Here is a 21,403-nt window from a genome sequence, read left to right as displayed (position 1 = left end):
GCCAGTGAACCTCAGTTGATCCCATGGTTGTCTACACTGTGTGTTTACTGTTACAGATGCAGGAATGGAACCATGGGCTGACTCCATGGGGAGGGAGTCCCAGAAACTTTGCATCTGGAGAGCAGATAAGCAGGACTAGTGGCTCTCAACCTGTGGGTCTCGACCCCTGTGGGGGTGGCCTATCAGAGGGCCTGTATGTCAGGGTGTTTATATCACGATTCATAGCAGTAGCAAAATTGCAGTTATGAAGTAGCAACAAATTTTTTTTTTATGGTTGGGGCAGGGTCACTACAGCGTGAGGAACTGGATTACAGGGTTGAACATTAGGAAGGTTGAGAACCACTGCTCTAAACCCTGCCTCCTGGGGCTCTTCTGGCTGACTTTAATGTTTCTTTTCCTTGGGATAATCTGTACCCAGGAGTTTTGTGAGACCTGCAGAAACCTGCAGCTGTTTGGGGTGGTCATCAAATTTGCCCGTGGTGTCCGTGTAAGGGCAGATGTGGGATGAGTCCCTCAAATTTTGCAACTTGAGTAACTTAATTTTTTTTTTAAACCTACTTGGTCTCATAGTACCCTGCCTTGTTTCCTTCACCCCTTTTGTTTCTCTGCTCCCCCACCCCTTTCTTTTTAAAAGTTTTATTTGTGTTTTATGTGTGGGATGTGAAATTCTCACCTAAAATGTAAATGTATTGTGAGTTTAATACCATGAACCATTTTTTATGCCAATAATTTGACACAGATAGAAGGAATTTCTGGAAAGTTACAAACTATTGAAGCTGATCCTAGAAGAAAGCACATAATAGCTTTATATCACTGTATAAACTGAGCTTTATACAGTGGAAAAAAATCCACATCCACTTGTTACTTGTAGCAGACATGTGAAGAGAAAACCATTCTAATCTTACATAACCCGTTAACACCAAGAATGTTGTCCTGATCTCTGAGTAACATACAGGTTTTAGAAGGAAAGAAAGCACAGACCCTACGAGATGACTTCGTGGGTAGAGCCACACGGCTCCAGGCCTTATATACGAGTTCAATATCTGAGACCAACATGGTGGAAGGAGAGAACAGACTATAAGTTATCCTCTGATGCTGGGCGGTGGTGGCACACGCCTTTAATCCCAGCACTTGGGAGGCAGAGGCAGGCAGATTTCTGAGTTCAAGGCCAGCCTGGTCTACTGAGTGAGTTCCAGGACAGCCAGGGCTACACAGAGAAACCCTGTCTCAAAAAAACAAAAAATAAAGCAAAACAAAACAACAACAACAAAAAAGTTATCCTCTGACCTTGTGTCCCTGCCCAATTGATGATAGCTGGGACACGCACTGCACTAACTAACAAGCTAACTAAAATAAATCTTTAAAGAAGAGAGTGAGAAGCAAGCATTCCAAACAATTTTTAACAAATCAAATAAATTTCAACAAATCAAATATGATAATACACGAAAAGGACAACCCATTTCGGCTAACTGGGGCTTATTCTACACATGCGAAAGCAGCTTAGCGTTTGAAACCGGGGAAGCACAACGCACACCAACAGATTAGAAACGAAAAGCCGTGTAATCATCTCAACCGATTCAGGAAGAGCATCCGTCTCTTTTTAATAGTATTATTTTTATCCTTTCATAATTTCACACACAAGCCAACTCATTCCAGATCAACCACTTACCTGCTCTTACCCAGCCACTGTCTTTTCTTTACTAGCAATGTATTGTATATTTAAATACATTTTTAAAAACTTTTTATTTATTCTTTGTGAATTTAACATCATGCACGCCAATCCCGCTCCTCTCCTCCTCATCCCTCAGAATCCACCCTCTGCCCTTGCAACCTCCCCCCCTCCCCCCACCAAGGAAACAAAAATATAAATATCACAAAACAAGATGAAAATCTTTTTGTTTGTTTGTTTGTTTTTGTTTGTTTTGGTTTTGTTTTTTTGAGACAGGATTTCTCTGTGTAGCCCTGGCTGTCCTGGAACTCACTCTGTATGTAGACCAGGCTGGCCTCGAACTCAGAAATCCGCCTGCCTCTGCCTCCCAGAGTGCTGGGATTACAGGCGTGCGCCACCACTGCCCGGCCTTTTTTTTTTTTTTTTTTTTTTTTTTTTTTTTTGTAAGATGAAAATCTTATCGTGGAGACTGCAGCGTGTCCCGCAGTATACCCTTGTGTTCATACATGGTTACTTGCAAATGTTTATTGCAGCGAGTCATCGGTCTGGTTTGAGACCTCTGGCTTCTGCTACAGCATCAATACTGGAACTCCTCTCAGTTACCCTATTGTTGCCCTGTGTCGTGGAGATCCTGCAGCTTTGATTCTGTAGGACCAGCCCCTTTCACTTTCTCTCCAGCACTTCATAGATGAAGTAGATGTTGGGTTGGGCCAACACAAAGCCCCGGGAATGGGCGGTAGCTGTGTTGGTCAGTCTGCCAGCTCTCCTGCGCCCTCACCATTATGGCTTCCTCTCCAGCACTGCCCTGGATACCTCACCAAATGCTGCAGCCTGCAGCCCACAAGGGTCAGGGCCAGCTCTTCCTCCCCTCCTCCCTCTCCCTTTCCTTCACCCGCCCCCCCAGCCAACTCACCAGTGCCCCCACCACCAGGGCCAGCTCTACTGCCTAGGAGAGGTACTAGAGTCATCAGAGAGAAAAAAAGCTTGCATCAGGTCTAGCTGTAGGCAAGTCTGTGGGAATGGTTTCTTTATTAGCGATTGATGTGGGAGGGCCTGGCCTGTGGTGGGCGGGACTACTGTGGAGCTGGCGGTCCTGGGTTTTAAAGAAAGCAGGCTGAGTAAGTCTCTAAGCAGCCTTCCCCCGTGGAATCTGCACAAGTTTCTGAGTCCAGGTTCCTGCCTTACTTACGTTTCTGCCTTCTCTGCTTTTGATGATGAACTGTTGATGGAACTGTGAGTGGAATAAACCCTTTCCTCCCCAGGTTGCTTTGGGTCATGATGCTTCATCACAGCAATAGTAATCTTAAGACAAGAGTGGTTCTAATGCTATGCCCACTTAGTAGAATACTAGCCATAGGTTCTCCACTAGGGTCCAGGGCCCACCTAGCCACAAATTGTTGACCCTAATACAGCGCTAGGTTCTACCCTGTGGATCAGTATGTGGTTGTCTTTATTGCACCATTGAGCATATCTTGCCAGGCCGGTCATTATTGTAGCTCACAGAGTTCCCAGTTGGATGAAAGTGACGACTACCTCTCTGCCCGTAGTATGAACAGCGCTTGGCAGCGCTGTGAAAGCTATTCGGTGGGGGCGAAGCTTCTGGGTCGGCGTCACCTTAATTTCTCCATGATCTATGATTCAATATGTGGTGTCTTCAGCAATACATTGTCTCAGTTAGGCTTCTAGTGCTGTGGTAAAATTCCATGACCAAAAGAAAGGAGAGGGGCATATTTCATCTCACGCTTCGAGCTATTGGTCTGTCACTGTGCACGGAGGGAAATTAGGTTGGAAACTGAAGTAAGGCTGGAACCTGGAGACAAGAACTGAAGCAGAAGTCATGTAGAGGGGCTGCTTCCTGGCTTGCTCCCCTTGGTTTGCTCAGCATGTTTTTTAATATCATCCATGACCACTTACTCCAGGGGTAGCACCACCCACAGTCGGCTGGCACCACCCACAATCAGCTGGACCCACCCATAGTCAGCTGGCACCACCCACAGTCAGCTGGACCCACCCACAATCAGCTGGACCCACCCACAGTCAGCTGGACCCACCCATAGTCAGATGGCTCCGCCCACAGTCAGATGGAACCACCCACAGTTAGATGGCCCCGCCTACAGTCAGATGGCCCCGCCCACATCAATTAATCAAGAAAGTGCCTTACAGGCTTGCCGATAAGCCAATGTTATGGAGGCATTTTTTCCAGTTGAGACTCCCACCTCTCGATGACTCTAGCTTGTTCCAAATTGATAAAAAAAAAAAAAAAACAAGCCAACCCAAGGTCTGAGTGTTGAGTTTTGGAGGGTGGCCAACAGCGATGTCAATAGCCAATAATGTTTGGAGGTCAATGGAACTCCACTCATCAACAACTCAAAAAGAGCCGTGTATTCTTGGCACTGGGCTTTTATTTTCTAGCATGGGGTGTCTAGTTGGGGGCCTTTCGAGGAAGTCATGCCGAAAACTGCTCCCGTAGAAGCTACCCTATATACCTGCACACACGGGAGGTGATGAGGCAGAGAAACAAACGCATGTGCTCTCAGATCTCATATTCTGCCCTAAAAAAAAAAATAGGTACTTGTCAAAGTCACATTTGAGGATCTAAACAGATCTCTGGGTTTGGTTAAATAACCCACACCCTCAGGCCAACCTGGAGAAATCCACTACTGCACCCAGAGTTGAAACTGATTTCTATCAGAGGAGAAGATGGGAGGCTTGGTAGCTACAGTCAGAAAACCAGAGTGCATCATGGGTAACAGGCCTTTTCTTTTTTCTCTTTATTTCTTCCTTCCTTCCTTCCTTCCTTCCTTCCTTCCTTCCTTCCTTCCTTCCTTCCTTCCTCCCTCCCTCCCTCCCTCCCTCCCTCCCTCCCTCCCTCTCTCTCTCTCTCTCTCTCTCTCTCTCTCTCTCTTTCTTTCTTTCTTTCTTTCTTTCTTTCTTTCTTCTTTCTTTCTTTAGTAGGGAGCAACCATTTTAGAAGAAAGCTAGCGGGAGAAGTGGGAGACGGCGTCACTTCCCTGCTGAGTGTCCCCTGTATCATGAGATCCCCCTGCTGCAGGACTCAATCCCCTCTATGGTGATTCCGTTGAAACCTCCTGGTGACGCACTAGGGAATGTTCTTGACCCATTCTTGTTCTCAATGCTCCCTAGTACGCGGTGTCGACCAAGAAAAACACAATCAAAAGGTTTGAAAGACTCATAGCCATGAAAGAAAATCAACTCAAAAAAGCGGAGAAAAAGCTCCAAGATGACGCCTTGTCCTTTGAAGAGTTCCTGCGAGAAAATGACCAGAGATCTGTGGATGCTCTCAAAATGTCAGTGTCACGCTTACCACTGTCTCTCTTCCCTTCTCTGATCCTTCTCTCCCCATTCTCCGCTCCCCTCTCTCTCCATGTATTCATGGCCAACCTATACTCCTCTCCCCCCTTTCTCTATCTCTACTCCCTCAACTCCCTTTCCCATGCCCTAAATAAACTCTATTCCATTATATATATATATATATATATATATATATATATATATATATATATAAAGAATGTTAGAGTCTCTATTCTGGTCATACCTTTCCCCCCAAGTCTTTGCTTGCTTGTTTTAGTTTCTTGGAAAAACAAACTAACTGATCCTTGTTCCTTTTTAGGGCAGCACAAGAAACAATAAACAAACTCCAAATGACGTCCGAGCTCAAGAAAGCAAGCATGGAAGTTCAAGCAATAAAGAGGTGAGGGGAATTGAATTCCTCTGCCAGTTCCCACACCCCATTAGGACTTTTATGCCCAGCAAAGTGTGGTGGGAATAGCTTTAGCATCCTGGTGCCTTACCGTGAAAGGCTTTACAACCAGTAACCGGTCTATCAACTGTGTCCGCCTGGATATCAGAACATACGGATCTCAACTGGGATGCATTTGATGCTCGCCTTACATTCATCATCGGCAGATGTTGTATTCAAGCCCCTTAGCAGAATCTCACGTCATTGTTAAAATTAAGATCTATACTGAGAAAAATCACAGGAGCGGGGATGGGTTCATATTATGACCTCATCAATCACCCCTTTCCCACACCTGTGTGCTCCTTCTGTGTTCAAAGCGACTCAGTTGAATGACTTTCCGTGTCTAAAATGGAAAGGAGCAGCTTTCCATGAGGCACTACCTTCATAATCCAAAATATGAGTTTCAAACAGATTCTTAGCTTCCTCTATTTAAAAGTCTAAGACTGAAGATACTTCAAAATAGGAACTCCCCTCCCCCCCACCCCCATAACGAAATTCTTGGCTACATCCCCAGCATGTTTTACTTTTGATTTTTTTTAAAAAAATATTTATTTTATGTATACGAATGCTCTGTGTTCATGCACACCAGAGGAAGAAATCCAATTCCACTACAGTTGGTTGTGAGCTAATGTGGTTGCTGGGAACTAAACTCAGGTCCTCAAGAAGAACAGCCAGTGTGCTAAGCCACTGAGCCATCTCTCCAGCCCTGACTTTTAATTTATAGATGGTGCTTTGCTATATTACCCGGGCTGGGTTTGAACTCACTCTGAAGCTTAAGCATCTTGCCTCAGTTTCCCAACTAGCTGGGAAGGCTACAGGTGTGCATGACCATGTCTCTCTAGAGCAGCGGTTCTCAACCTTTCTAACACTGCGACCCTTCAATACAGTTCCTCGTGTTGTGGCGACCCCCCCCAACCATAAAATTATTTTGTTGCCACTTTTGCAATTTTGCTAATTATGAATCATAACGTAAATATTGGATATCCAGGATATCTGAGATGTGGCCCTCACAGGGGTCGCGACCCAAGCGTTGAGAACCACTGCTCCTGTCTGTCTGCTTCCATGTATGAGCAGAGCAGTGGACCTGGGGCTTGCATTCATGACTATTCTCTGCCCAGTGTCCACTTGGTGACACCGCTACACAGCCTTGATCATTGCTTATGTGCCTCACCAGTCTGGAAGGGTCAGTGAGACAACGGAGTGCATGCTTGTGTAGAGCCAGGGAAGGGGCACCTCTTCCCTTTGTGGTAAGACGGCTCGAGAATGTATTTGAAAAGGAGAAATGACTTTCTCTGGAAACCTTTCCGAGGAAGCCTTGAATTCGACTTACCTCGTGGTTTCTGTGACACATCTGGGAGGTGGAATGAGGGGCTTCCACCATCTCCCAACCACTGAACATGAAGAACTGTGTACTGACCCCTTGTGTTGGTTTTGTGTGACAACTTGACACAGGCTGGAGTTATCACAGAGAAAGGAGCTTAAGTTGAGGAAATGCCTCCATGAGATCCAGCTGTGGGGCATTTTCTCAATTAGTGATCAAGGGAGGAGGGCCCCTTGTGGGTGGTGCCATCCCTGGGCTGGTAGTCTTGGGTTCTATAAAGAGAGCAGGCTGAGCAAGCCAGGGGAAGCAAGCCAGTAAGAAACATCCCTCCATGGCCTCTGCATCAGCTCCTGCTTCCTGACCTGCTTGGGTTCCAGTCCTGACTTCCTTTGATGATGAACAGCAGTGTGGAAGTGTAAGCAGAATAAACCCTTTCCTCCCCAACTTGCTTCTTGGTCATGATGTTTGTGCAGGAACAGAAACCCTGACTAAGACACCCCCTGAAGACCATTCATACTGGGTTCCAATTTAAGGGATTTAGGCTGAGCACTTGAGGTGGTACAGCAGTGGTCAGGCTACTAACGAGGTTCTGACTGAGGAAGACAGGCCTGGGCCTTCCTATTCTGTTTTCAGCTTGCTAATGGGTCTGTTTGAAACATGGTTGGGATAAACCAACATGAAACCAGGGAAAAAACATTCAGCTCAAGTCTCTAGGTATTGTTGGTGAAAACAAAGGCATCTGTCTAAGGTCCTCCAAAAGAGGGGAATAAGAACATCTACGGTTTCAAGATTTATATGTAATTATGTGTGTCTGTGGATATGCACACTGGTTCAAGTGCCTGCTGGGGTTAGAGGCATCGGATCTCCCTGGTGGTTGTGAGCTACTTGACTTGGGCGGTAGGAGTTTAACTCGGGTCCTCTGCCGGAGCAGTATGTATTCTTAGGCTCTGATCCATCTCTCCAGCCCCAAGGACACCTATTTTTAAATGCTGGACTGAGTGAGCAGGCATGTGGGCTTTCTGCACACTGCTCACACGTGTCCGTCCTTTGTGACATGGTCGCTCCCGTTCTTTCCCTCGTATACCTACCATCCTTCTTACCTTTTAGATTCTTCATATGCCCAGAGCTTAATGGAATATAAGGTTTCTGATAGAAATAAACTAGCTGAGTAAGTCTGTCAGCAGCCCATGGTATGTGAGCACGCCACTGGGTCTGCTTACTCAAAGGACAGCCTCTGGGTGTGGTGTGTTCTGCTCGTATCTTTCAGAAGTGTGTAGTCTTGTGGTTGTGTTTGCGAGTTTGACTAGGTGTGCCTCTGTGTGAGCAAATGGTGGAGACAAGGCGTTCACAGCGGTGTAATTACATCCTTATTTCTTTTGAAGTGAAATAGCAAAAACAGAGTACCTCCTCAAGGAGTACATGAAATATGGGTTTTTCCTGCTGAAGTTGTCTCCAAAACCATGGCAAATCCAGCAATCGCAAAAAAGAGCCCAGTCATCCAAAAGTAACCACATTCTTCCAAAAATCTTGGAAAGTAAGTCATGGGTCGTAAGTCAAGTTAAGCAATACCCCTGGTTATCTAGAGTGTTCTTCTCAAAGTTTGCTATCTATGACAACAGTCAGAATGCTTTTTAATTGCATGTGCATTGGTGTTTTGCCTGTATGTGTATCTGTGTGAGGGTGTCGGATCCCCTGGAACTGGAGTCACAGATAGTCGTGAGCCACCATGTGGGTGCTGGAAATTGAACCCTGGGTCCTCTGGAAGAACAAACAGCCAGTACTCTTAACCACTGAGTCATCTCTCCAGTCCACTTCCTACCTTCGTTATCATATATTATTAATTTGGAAAGCCAGGTTAATTTCAGATATAAGCAATAAAAATGAACACATCAACAAATAAAAATACATTATTTATAGATGATATAGTAGCATCTCAGAAACTATTATTAAAGGCCTCTAAAGTATGATCAATGGATACAAAATCAATTGTACTTTGTTAACCTAATACACTAATTTAATAAATTAAATTTATTCGTTGGGAATGGTACAAATACTTTGAAGCTGGGAAAAGAACAACTTCAATGTGTATGACCTGGGGGCTGACAAGTAGAAGAATATGTTTGTAGACCATATCAGAAGAATCGATTCTGTAAAGTTAACAATTTTCTTAAAGTGTATTTGGTAAAATTATAATAAAAATCCTGTTACTAAGGGATTTTCAGGAGTTGAGTATCAGAGTGGAGAGAACTTTGTACCTGATCCTGAGGCCCACATAGAAAAATAAACACTTTTAGCTTAAGAAGGTGATGGGGGTGGATGGGTCACTAACAGTACTGTAAGTATTCTATATTTAAATATGTCATAATCTTATATGTAATTATATGGTTGACTATTTAATCAGATAGTCTCAATAAGTAGAACAGTGCTGTGCTGGTGTCAGTGTGTCAGTTATAGAGCAGAGATAGAGCCTATTATGTAAGCATTTCATATATGATCCAAGTGGTGCCATCAAAACAGAAGATTTTATTCCCAGCAACACTGGAATAGCTAGGCCCCGGCTCACTTCCTCCTTGAAGAGAATTCTGAAACACTGGATAGGTGGACATTGGTCGACAAACACATAACAGAGTTAACCCCCTAGGAGCCGGCAAAGCAATCAGGTGAGAGCCAAGATTCTCAGCTACTTCCTGAAGCACTTCCAGGATTCCATACAAGGGCAGGGAGTCTAGAGGGAGCCCAGCTGATCCAAGCATTTACACTACAGAGACTGGCAAAATAAAGAGCAGGGAGACCTTGTCTTGCGGGGAGCTCGTTGTCAGGGACATCGGTGGTGGCACTTGGTCAAGGCTCACTAAACGATGTTGAGCAAGAGAGAAAATGGAAGTAAAGCTGAGATGTATTTTCATAAGAGAGTTTCAGATTTAGTTTTTCCTAGACTCCTCACCTAAACGAGGATACTCAGGAACCCGTAGGCTCTCAGAAGACGAGTATCGATTGCTACAGCAGGGTTTCAGGAACTGTGATAGGCTGATGTTGGAAATGGAGATCTCCTTGGCCATAAAGAGTTTGTTCTCATCTCTTCTCCCTGTGTCCACGAGCAGTCCTCACCGTTGCATAGTTTTCTTTGCGGGCTGCAGGGTCTCCGCTCCACGTCTCCATCCCCGGACCCTTTGACAGTAACTCTGCCTTCACGCTGAGGCAAAAAGCTCTCGCTCTCAGAAATGTATCCCCGCCCCACCCCTCCTCCCCCTCCCACAAACTCTCACTCTTCCTCTCCTCTTCATTTCCCATGTTTAGAATTCTCGATAAACACCGGTAAAAGAGATAACAGCATCGACTCGGACGGGTTGTCGTTTTCAGAAGATCGCAGTTCAAAGCGAGGAAGCCAGGGTGAGGCCTGGGAGTGCACTGACCAGAGCCTCCCAAGGGAAGATGTGCTTCTCAGGCTGCTCTGCTGGAAAACCAGGGGTGATGCCCACATCACCACTGACCCCGGGGAGCTAGGCATTCTCTCTCTTTTTACTTTGTGATATTATTACGATGTCCAAGGGGCCAAGAATCTCGCTCTAAATGTCCACCTAGATGGGCTCCCTTGTCCTTTGGTTCAAGTCTGCCTTCTGAAATGACAGTCCCCTACCTAGCCTGAGACACGAGAGCAAGTGTGGACGCTCTACCAAAGTCAGCCACTGGATTCTCTATCACCACGGTAGACCAGGGATTACAGTGTTAGTTAACATTGTTGGAAATCAACACTTAAAAACCATTAGATGCCATGAAAATATCTGAATCCATCTTCTCTTGAAAAGTCATTGGGCCTGAGGTCCTGGCTTTAAGGCTTCCTGTGCAGACAGTCTTCCCACAGGACCTGAAGTCCTGGCTGTAAGGAAGTTTCTTGTGGGGACAGTCTTCCCACAGGACCTGAAGTCCCGGCTGTAAGGAAGTTTCTTGTGGGGACAGTCTTTCTACAGGGCCTGAAGTCCTGGCTGTAAGGAAGTTTCCTGTGGGGACAGTCTTCCCACAGGACCTAAAGTCCTGGTTTTAAGGATGTTTCCCATGGGGACAGTCTTCCCACAGGACCTGAAGTCCTGGTTTTAAGGAAGTTTCCCGTGGGGACAGTCTTCCCACAGGGCCTGAAATCCTGGTTTTAAGGAAGTTTCCTGTGGGGACAGTTTTTCCACAGGACCTGAAGTCCTGGCTTTAAGGACAGTCTTCCCACAGGACCTGAAGTCCTGATTTTAAGTATGTTTCCCGTGGGGACAGTCTTTCTACAGGACCTGAAGTCCTGGTTTTAAGGAAGTTTCCCGTGGGGACAGTCTTCCCACAGGACCTGAAGTCCTGGCTTTAAGGACACCCTGTGGGACAGTCTTCCCACAGGACCTGAAGTCCTGGTTTTAAGGAAGTTTCCCGTGGGGACAGTCTTCCCACAGGACCTGAAGTCCTGGTTTTAAGGAAGTTTCCTGTGGGGACAGTTTTTCCACAGGACCTGAAGTCCTGGCTTTAAGGACACCCTGTGGGGCAGTCTTCCCACAGGACCTGAAGTCCTGGTTTTAAGGATGTTTCCCGTGGGGACAGTCTTCCCACAGGACCTGAAGTCCTGGCTTTAAGGACTCCCTGTGGGACAGTCTTCCCCATTAGGTGATCCCAGTCCCCATCAGGCCGCCTTCCCTCCAGTGCCCAGCACCACCCAGTGGTCATTCGAGTTTGTGATTCTCCCAGTACAGGTTGATTCTTGGGACCCCTCGCTTTCATTTTGCCACTAAGCAGCAGGTATATTTTGGGATTGGGGGAGAAAGTATCAGTTTTCCCAGAACTGACCATAATATATGAGCTTCCTGCCTGGCGGTTCAGCCAGCTAATTAAAAGTGGATGCTTTCTATTTTTCACACTTAAGAGTCAATCAGTTGGAGCCTAGACAGCACATCTTACTTTGCCCATTGGGACATCTGTGGTAGCAGGTAGAGATGGAAGGAAGAATAGGTAGGTGTCAGTAGTGTTTTCTGAAATGAAGCATTGCTCGATTTAAATAGCACCTCTTATAAATAAATGGTTTCAGTAATATGCACTCATCTTAAAAGCAAAGACAGTTTTGTACGAGTCGCTCCATCCTTTCTCTCCCCCTCCCTTTACTCTTTCCTTCACTCAGTTCATATTTATCAAAGGCATACAATGCATTTCAGGCACCTTTGACGACTAGGGGTACACAAAGACAACTGGACCCCAGTTCTGCACCCCAGTGTTACACAGGACAATGAAGAGAGAGCACCAGAATGGGGACAGGCAGGGAGGGCTCTGTGGAAAAGGCCCAGCACGTGACCTCTATCTGATGCATTTACAGGAATCTCTGTAAGCCAGGTCACAGTGAGGCAGGGTTTTGAAGACTGCATAGGAACCTGCTAGGTAGAAGGGGGTGGCAAAGGTGTGGGTTCAAAGTAGACTAGAACAAATGGCGGAGAACCATAAAGGTGCTGGTGTGAGCTGGGCAGGTGGATAAGGACTCTCAGGGCCAGCATTGGTCCAATGGTTAGTTTCAGGCCAGGGTTGGACCTGATCTTGATGAGCGCACAGATGCAGAGAAGTTAGGACAAAAGGCCCCCAGCTGGAAAGCAGGGCTCTCCGTGTACTGTTAAGAACGGAGGCAGCCATTACCTTTGTTTTCTACCTTAATTCTTTTGAACCTGTGATAGAGATGCTGATACGGGAAAATCCGAGCCATGGCTCGAGCGCATCTCATCATCTTTACCCGTCATACCTGAGTCTCGGGACCACATCCCTCTCCACGGACACTTAGGCGTGGCGTCCAATTTCAGTGGAATGACAGGGCCCCGCGTTCCATATGATCCCTATTTTGATAATAAAACTGTGTTGCTGTTTTTTTTTTTAAACAAACAAACGAAAAAGATCAGGCACATAGTAGCTGACATGGAGCGACAAGGCCTCACGTCTAATTGTGTTCTCCATTTCCTCTCCCACCACGCATGGCCTGGGCCTCGCCTGGACATCGGAACAGGAAGACACAGGAAATCTGTTTCCGGCCAAGACTCTAGGAAGTCATCTGTGATCGCGTATGATACAAACTTACTGAATTCTGATGAAAATCATGAATGGGTTTTTAGAAAATAAGTCTTTTTAGCTTTCGGTCAGCATAAAGACCTCACCTCCAAGCCCGTTGTCACACACAGTGGAGTATGTGGTAACCCAAGGGTGTTCACTCCCGGGATGCCCCAGAATCCTGCTCTCTTTGTAAGGACCCACCGCCCCCAGTCACTAGAACCACCAGATCCCAGACCCCTGGGGTCCCCTCCTAGCTGTTCCTATAGCCCGTGCACCCACAGACTCACCCCCTCATTTACCTATTGCAGTCGGACCATAAAGCATTTTTTTATTTACTTTTTTGCTTCTTCCCTAACTTGATTACGAATTCATTATTTTTATAAACTGTTCATCATCAATCCTAGCTACCCAGAGGTGCTTTGAGAAGATATGCGACTGTCTGGGTCAGGCATGACAGCCTGAAGCTCAGACTGTCATATCCTGTAACAGTCGTCCCATGCCAAACCATAATGCAATGCCTCAGTCAGGGATATCAACCTCAGCCCAAGCGAGTGCAAAATGTCACCCCTGGGTTCTTCATGACCCTTAATGGTCATCCAATTCCTCCTTTCCCTGCCTGGCCCTACTCTGTTCATTTCTCTGATTTTGTCATTTCAAGAATGCAATATAAGTAGAATTATGCAGTATGTAATCTTTGGGTTTTAATGATAATTCCCAAGAGATCCATCCACATTAGACCGTGAGAAGTTGGTCCTTTTGTAGAGCTCTGTGGTCTGAATGCTGTGTCCTTGAACCCACTACTATGGCCCTGGTTTCTAGTGTGGGGCTATAATGAATAAAGGCACTGTAAGTATATTTGTTAGACTTGAAAAATGTTTTATGTATCTGGGTGTTTGGCCTGCATGCACGGTGAACTCTGTAATAGGGGCTGGTGGCATGGCTCAGGGGTTAGATCACCATTAGCTGCCCATGCAGAGGATGTGGGTTCGATTCCCAGCATCCACCACGTTTGCCCACTACTCAAGAGGATCTCATCTCCTCTTCTGTCTTCCACGAACATCAAACATGCACACGGTGTATTGACATACATGCAGACAAAACACTCGTTGCATAAATAAAAATTAAATGAAAAAAAAAAAAGAACTTGGTGATAGGGTTCTATATAGGAGCAAAGACAAACATGTTAACAGAAAGTTGCTCAGAGATGACTTTCTTTCGCTGTTTTTCTCTTACAGTCGGCCCGAAAGCATGGCCTCAGAGGACAGTTTGGAGTACTTTCTAGAGGACGAGATCGTGGAGTTTGATCTGGTAACCAGATTGTTTCTTGATTCTGGCTATATGTGGTACACGCGTTCATTCATTTCTTCTGCAGTATCCTATTCCAAACACATCACACACTTTCCGGAAGGAAATATGATCTAATGCTGTCCTTAAATCCTGTCGATTACCAATACTTGTCACCAAGCCATCTATAAAAAACAAATGTATAGGGTGCCGGGCAGTGTGGCACACACCTTTAATCCCAGTACTTGGGAGGCAGAGGTAGGCAGATTTCTGAGTTTAAGCCAGCCTGGTCTATAGAAGTGAGTTCCAAGACAGTCAGGGCTACACAGAGAAACCCTGTCTCGGAAACCACCCCCCCAAAACAAAAACAAACAAACAAAAACCCAAACGTGTAAGAAGATAATATGTCAGCCCTTTTGAGGATGAAGCAGAACCACAGATTTCAGACCAAGAAGCTAGATATGCAAAGCAAGCCTGTAATCCTGGCCCTTGGGAGGCGGAGGCAGGAGGGCTGAGGGCCCAGGTCATCTTCAGATATTTAGCAAGTGGGAGGCCAGGGTGCCTACAAGAGAATCCTGATTCAAGAAAACCAAACCGAATCAAAAACAGCAACAGCAAAAACAAAACTCAAGGTCAGCTTGGGCTATATAGTGAGTTCTAAGCCAGGCTGCAGTACCTAGTGAGCCCCTGTCTCAAAAACAAAAACAAAAACAAAACAAAACAGAACATAAAACAAAAGGAAGGTATTTGGAGAAGATACATACTCTACAACCAGACTATAAACATTGTTAGTCTTATGTTGTTGTTGTTGGTGGTGGTGTGTGTGGTGTGTGTGTGTATAGGTTTGCATGTATGTGAACACGTGTGCCTATACACGCTGAGGGCAGAGTTGACACTGGGTGTATCCCATAATTGCATTCCATTTTCTTTCCAGAAACCAGGCTCCTCCTTGCTGAGTCTGGAGCGCTCTGATTTTGGCTGCCTAGCCAGCGTGCCCTGGGAATCTCCTCTCTCTATCTCCTAACCACTGGGGTGATGGGGGGGGGGGGGTTGGGGGTCTGGCCCACCCTCACCCAGCCTGTCCATGTTTCCTTCACACTCTGACCCTCAGCCTTGCACAGGAAGTGCTTCAGCCACTGAGCCAGGCCAGGATTTATTTTCCCTTTCCTGGGTAGTAGAACCACAGATATTCCTCCTGTAAAATACCCATTACAGCTGCAGAACGGATTGTAGGCTCCCCTCTAAACGCAATCACAGAGGCTTGGAAGTGATTTTAAAGAGAAACAGAACAACCCCACCACACCCCATTCATTATCACACGGGACATAGCTTTCCCGGGTCATCCTGCTTTTAAACATGTGCTCAAACACATGGCTGGCCAACTTCACATTTACGGTGTGCACTGTATAGCAGATTCAACACCATCTTCATCTCGCAAACATGAAGCACTGTGCCACTCCTCCAGTCCCTGGCAAGCATCTTTCTACTTTGTTTCTAAGAGGCTGGCTATTTAAATATGTATTTAAATATTTAAATAAGTATCTTGTGCACTATTGATCCTCCCCACCCCCTCCACCCCGTCCCACCCACAAGGTGACTGGGCTCATACACTTAGCATAATGGTCCTCATTTAAATTATACCCCGACGGGGCTAGGAATCAAGCAGATAGATACAGCACTTGCCTCACGAGATGGCTTGATCAGGAGTGGCCCCATAGGGGCAAATGCTTGGCCCATAAGAAGTGGCACTATTAGGAGGTGTGGCCTTGTTGGAGGAAGTGTACTAATATGGGTGGGCTTTGAGGTTTTAGTAAGCTGGCCACTGTGCCTCAGTCTCTTGCTGCTGCCTGTGGATCAAGATGTAGAACTCTCAGCTCCTTCTCCAGCACCGTGTCTGCCTGCAAGCCGCCATGTTTCCCTCCATGAGGATAATGGACTGAACCTCAGGAACTGTAAGCCAGCCCCAATTAAATGTTGGCCTTATAAGACTTGCCATGATCATGGTGTCTCTTCAGAGCAATAAAACTAAGACACCTTGCAAGTATGAATACCGGATTTCCATCCCCAGAACCCATTAAAAAAAAAAAAAGTCTGGCATGGTGCTGCAAAGCTTATAATCCTAACACCTGGGGAACAGAGGCATATAGGTCCCTGGGAGATGCTGGCCAGTCAGCCTGCCCTGCTTGGAGAGTGTCAGGCTTGCCCAAGATTCTGTCTCAATCAATCAATCAATCAATCATCAATCAATCAATCAATAAGGAAGGACAGAAGAAATAAAGAGATAGAGATATAAGAAAAAGAACAGATAGCAGTGTCTGAGAAAGCACACCTGAGGCTCTCCTACAGCCCCGACAGTGCGGCATGTGCACACACACCTGTACACACATGGGCAGAACCACACGAATGAACTGAAGAAGAGAATGTCTCTTTGACGGAGTAATAGTCCATCGTGAGCCTGTGTACTGTATTTCCTTTATTCACCTATTTACGAATATTTCGGTTGCATCTGTATCCGTGGCTGCTATAAATAATAATGATCACATGCATTAATAATATATGTCATCTTTGAAAATGCTTACTTAAGGTAATATTCTTAAAAAGCCAGGACGTATCAAATAATTAGCCTTGGGAGGAAATGGCCCTCCATCAGGCTCCTATCTCCCCCTCTCATCTTTCCTCCCCCCCTTCCTGCCCTCCACTTCTAATAAAGCCCTTCTCCTTTCTCCCCTTCCTCTTTTCCTCTTTGGTATCCCCATCTTTCCCCATACCCCAAACCATTCCTTTCAATTTCCCATCCCTCCCTGGGAACAAGGTTTCCTCACAATTCTCTCTGCCTCCCTCATCCTCCAAACTGTTGTGTAGACTCGCAACATTTCCAAAACCTCTTGTGTTCCAAGTGTGGTCCCCAGCTACTGCTGGGAGGGTGGGGTCACCGCTGCAGACCTCGTGACATCTGCAGACCCCTGGTGTCTTCTCTTTACCTCTTGGTTATAGTGAAGTGGCCTCCATCATGTGATCCCGACACCAGGTACTCTGCCACTGTACACCTCCTATAGTCCCAAGGCGATAACAAATAGTCCCTCCTTAAAAGTTGACCTCAAGTAGCCTGCCACATGGGTGGAGAGTGGATGAGTGACAGCTCCCTACCTCTACTGTCTAGACAAGTCACGTGAACGTATTTTCTCTTCACTGTTGATTGACTAGATGCCAGAGATTTATTTCAAGGAGCCAGAGGAGTTACTTCAGGTCCTCACGGAGCTGGAAGAGCAGAACCTCACCTTGGTCCAGTATTCCCAAGACGTGGATGAGAATCTCGAAGATGTCAACAAAAGAGAAAGATTCATACAGGACAAGATGTGAGTGGGGCAACTGACTCCTAGGCAACAGTCACTAACCAGAGAACCGAATCTAACCACTCGTGATGGCTCCTCTCTGGGTGCAGGCTGGGGTTTTAATTAATAACGATTTGCATGATGGATACAAAGGAAGAATTCACGTCTGGACAGACTAGCTTGGTTTGAGTTTAACGTTCCTCCTGCTTCCTCTTGCTCTTGAAGCACTCTCCTAGCTGGACGGGTTAACATGACACCTTTTGCTTCCTTTGGCTCTGGGACAGGCATTGCCCAGCTGTCACTTACGTACCTGTCACTTACCTAGATCGAAGGGTCACGAAGGCAATCTCCGTGGGTGTGAATCTCAGCAAAGTGTCTCTCTGTGATTTAAAATACTGCACCGGTCTGTAATGTATCGGCACAGCAGGGCTAGCGCAGAGGGGACCAGAGTCACAGGTTACCTCTGTCCTGAGATTACAGTTTTGAGGAGAGCTTCAGGTTATAAAGAATACAGCTGTGTATTTATCTGTTTATAAACTGTAGGCTTCTTTGGAACAGTTGTCTGGGTCAAAAGATGGCAACCTTTTTAAGCAATTAGGTTAAACTACAGTTAAACTTCAGAACCAATGAATTTGCCCAGAAGGCAAGTTCCTGATTTCTTCACAGGAATCTGTGTTCCTGAGTGTGTGGTGGCCAGGCCATGATCCTCTAGACAGGGTGGACATGTTAGACGGGAAAGCGATCCATGTCCAAATCTCTCCCTGGAGGACTTTTTAAGACAAGAATCTGAAGACAGCAAGCTAGGCAGGCACATCCATTTTCCCTGAACCTGAGGCTATTGTGGTGATCAGCCAGATCTGAGGACACTTCCACTAGAGCCACACAGCTTGGGGTCCTGATGGGCTACACTTGACTACTTTCTGTTTAGAGTCTTTGTTCTAATGGAAATTAAAACCTGCATTTTATTTGACTTGACCTTGGCCTGAGAGCTGCCTCAGGGGATAAAACAATTATAGACCAAGCAGGAAGACTTGAGTTTGAATCCCAGAACCTGCACAAAAGCCAGACACAGTAGTGCACACCTGTAAGCCCAGTGCTCCTAATAGGAGGCAGAGACAAGAGACTGTCCAGGTCACTGGTCAGACAGTCTGGCATTAGCCAAAACAGAACCCCAGGCCACTGAAATGCTTCAGTGGGGAAAGGATCTGGCTGCCAAGGTAGAGTTCAGTCCCTGGGATCTTCACGGTAGCAGGAGAGATCCAAGTCCTCCAAGCTGTGACTTCCACATAGGCCATAGCATCCACCCCTCCAAGCCCCCCCCCCCCCCACACACACAAACACACAAACATTTTGGAAGAAGGAAGAACATTTTCACCTTTCTCAAACAAGGTGAAAAATGAGGATTGAAACCTGAAGTTGTTCTCTTGATCTGTTTGCTTGCATGGTGAGCAGAGGCCCTCTTCCTCCCCTTCTTTCTCCCTCTCTTCCTTTTTCTCTCCGTCCCTCTCCCTCCGTCTTCCCCTCACTCCCACCTCTCCCTCCCTCTCCCTCCGTCTTCCCCTCACTCCCACCTCCCCCTCCCTCTCCCTCCGTCTTCCCCTCACTCCCACCTCCCCCTACCTCTCCACCTGCCTTCTCTCACGCGTGACAAATGCATGTGTGCACTTTGGCCATGTTATCACACGCTGACTCGCTTTGTGGCTGCTGGGTGTCAGGTACTGTCGTGTGCCCAGCACGAGGGCTGAGGGCCTCAGCTCGGAGTTACAGACAAGGGTCCCTTCCTTCCTTTGCAATAGAAACAACAACATCTCCTTCCTGCTGGAGCACAAGCACATGCTCAGAGTGAGCTGTGAGCGAGAGGAGGAGAAGGCAGCGGAGTTGGAGCTGAGGTCCAGGCTCTTCAGTTTTGGAGAATTCAATTCCGACGCTCAGGTACATCCTCGGCCTGTGGTAACTTTGCTTTGTCTCCTGGTAATGATCTGGTCTCCCTGGGTGCTGAGCACTTGACACGGGGAGAGTTAGGGCAATCCATACATTGTTGACAGGGTGTGGAAAACCAGTGTGGAATTATTTTGTCAATATGAAAGAGTATGAAAGAATCAATTTCCTAGAGATTTAGATTGACTTTGGGGTTCAGGTGAAATGTTCTAGTTATTTCAAATGGCCCTTCTTTGTTGATGTGTGATGTGTGATATAGTTCACGGCCTTTAATCGGTTTGGTGGCAATTCATGTGACCACTCAATAACAGAACATGCAGTGAACATACACACTTACCACTGAATGGAAAATTGGCCCAAGTACTGAGTCTAGAATATGTATCAATTTCTTTGGGCCTAAATAGATTGGCTTGTCTCCTAACAAGCACCCGTGACACATCCTAATACCCTTATTTTATTGACAGGTTCGCTTCTCCTAGCTGCATCCACACAGGGACCATCCTAACTTCTTGTTAGTGAGCTCAGTTCAGTGCTCCCTTGAGTGTCAGTGCTCAATAAATGTTTGTTGAATGAATGATCAGGTTAGTTTTCAGATCCACAAGAAACTCCAACCACCACTGGTTTCTTGGAAAAACCTCAAGTGGAATGCGAATCCAAAGCCACCATGTTGGGGCTAACATCACATTTATGGCTGGGAACTTGACTTTTAGACAGAGGCTGCGTTAGGAAGCAGATGACCATCCTTCCCTACCTACAGACAGGCAGAGTTACTAAAAGCAAAAGCTGTGGCAGGAAATGTGTGGATTGTAACAGTTCAGTTCTTCGTTTTTGTTTTTAACCAACCGTTTCTTTTAAGCAACGGTACACTACACAAGAACTCTACCATCTAACCATCCCGAGTGTGCAATTCAATGGTATTAAGCATCTTCACGTAGCACAACTGCCAGCAGGGTCTATTGCCAGAACTCTTCCATCACCGCTTAAGCATAAAGTTGAACATCTTAACCATTTTTATTTGAATGTACAGTTTGGTGGTGTTAAATATGTTTACATTCTTTTGCAACCAAATTTCATCTTGTACAAGAAGAGCCACCCGCTCACTTAACACAAACTCCCTGTCTCTTCACTGCTCAGTATCTGCTCTTTGTCTGAGTTCACCTCTTAGTTCTGCATAGCTCATATAAGTAGACTTGAGCACTATGCATCTTTTAATGTCTAGCTTATGTCACAAAGCATAATGTTCTTTGGGTTCATTTAGGCCATGGCGTGTATTTTTTTTTGGCGTAAATTTTTGTTGAATCATATCCCATTCGTACTTTGTTTACTGACTCATTGACATGCATCTGATGGACACTTGTATTGTTTCTATCCAACTCTTAAATAATTCTGAAGCTGGCCACCCTGTCAAATAAAAGATAAATTATCTTTGTTATCTAATGGTATCCACACCACAACCAAACCACTCTAATCTCAGTTTTAGGGCAAGTATGGGGGGGAGGGCATCTTCATTACTTTTAAACTTTGAGTCAACCAAGAGAAGGGAGAATATAGTTTGTGAAAGGCCCAGGGCTCAATGCCCAGAGAACACAGAATTGATTAAAAAATTCCTTAAGATTTCCATAAACTAATGATCACATGTATAAATTTGTACAAGTTGCAGGCACACTCTAGAGCATGGGGTTAATAACCTTTGTTTTTCTAAGAACATGAAGAATGGCATATGGAGGGAGGAAAAAAATGGAAAAACAACAAGTGTTTTCTTTGAGGGTTATTGCTGTTGGGCAGAACCTCATTATCCAAAGCTGGCTTCAAACTCACTATGTAGCTGAGGATGACCTTGACGATCTCCTGCACCTCCTGTCTGAGGCTGGGATCACAAGCACATACTACCACACCCAGTTCCATGCAGTTCTGGGCTGGCTCAAGGCACGCCAGACAAGCACTAAAGCAGTGGTCCCCAACCTTCCTGGTGCTGTGACCCATTAATACAGCTCCTCATGGTGTGGTGCTCCCTAACCAGAAGCTATTCCCGTTGCTACTTCCTAACT

The 21,403-nt window shown here is 46.0% G+C and overlaps 1 protein-coding gene across 1 annotated transcript in view; it reads left to right on the top strand.

The window, feature by feature from the left end:
• Positions 1–21,403, top strand: part of Ccdc38 (coiled-coil domain containing 38) — a 41,666-nt gene that overhangs the window by 14,687 nt on the left and 5,576 nt on the right. Inside the window, exons 5-13 of the mRNA XM_052165508.1 lie at positions 4,814–4,977; positions 5,301–5,381; positions 8,133–8,284; positions 10,048–10,140; positions 12,155–12,157; positions 12,758–12,812; positions 14,037–14,109; positions 17,290–17,441; positions 19,214–19,349. Coding sequence (XP_052021468.1) covers positions 4,814–4,977; positions 5,301–5,381; positions 8,133–8,284; positions 10,048–10,140; positions 12,155–12,157; positions 12,758–12,812; positions 14,037–14,109; positions 17,290–17,441; positions 19,214–19,349 — 909 coding nt within the window. The remainder of the gene's footprint in view (positions 1–4,813; positions 4,978–5,300; positions 5,382–8,132; positions 8,285–10,047; positions 10,141–12,154; positions 12,158–12,757; positions 12,813–14,036; positions 14,110–17,289; positions 17,442–19,213; positions 19,350–21,403) is intronic.

This window comes from Apodemus sylvaticus, chromosome 20 (genome assembly GCF_947179515.1).
Source record: "Apodemus sylvaticus chromosome 20, mApoSyl1.1, whole genome shotgun sequence".
In the NCBI taxonomy this organism is placed as follows: domain Eukaryota; kingdom Metazoa; phylum Chordata; class Mammalia; order Rodentia; family Muridae; genus Apodemus; species Apodemus sylvaticus.
This window is presented reverse-complemented; position numbering and strand designations above follow the sequence as displayed.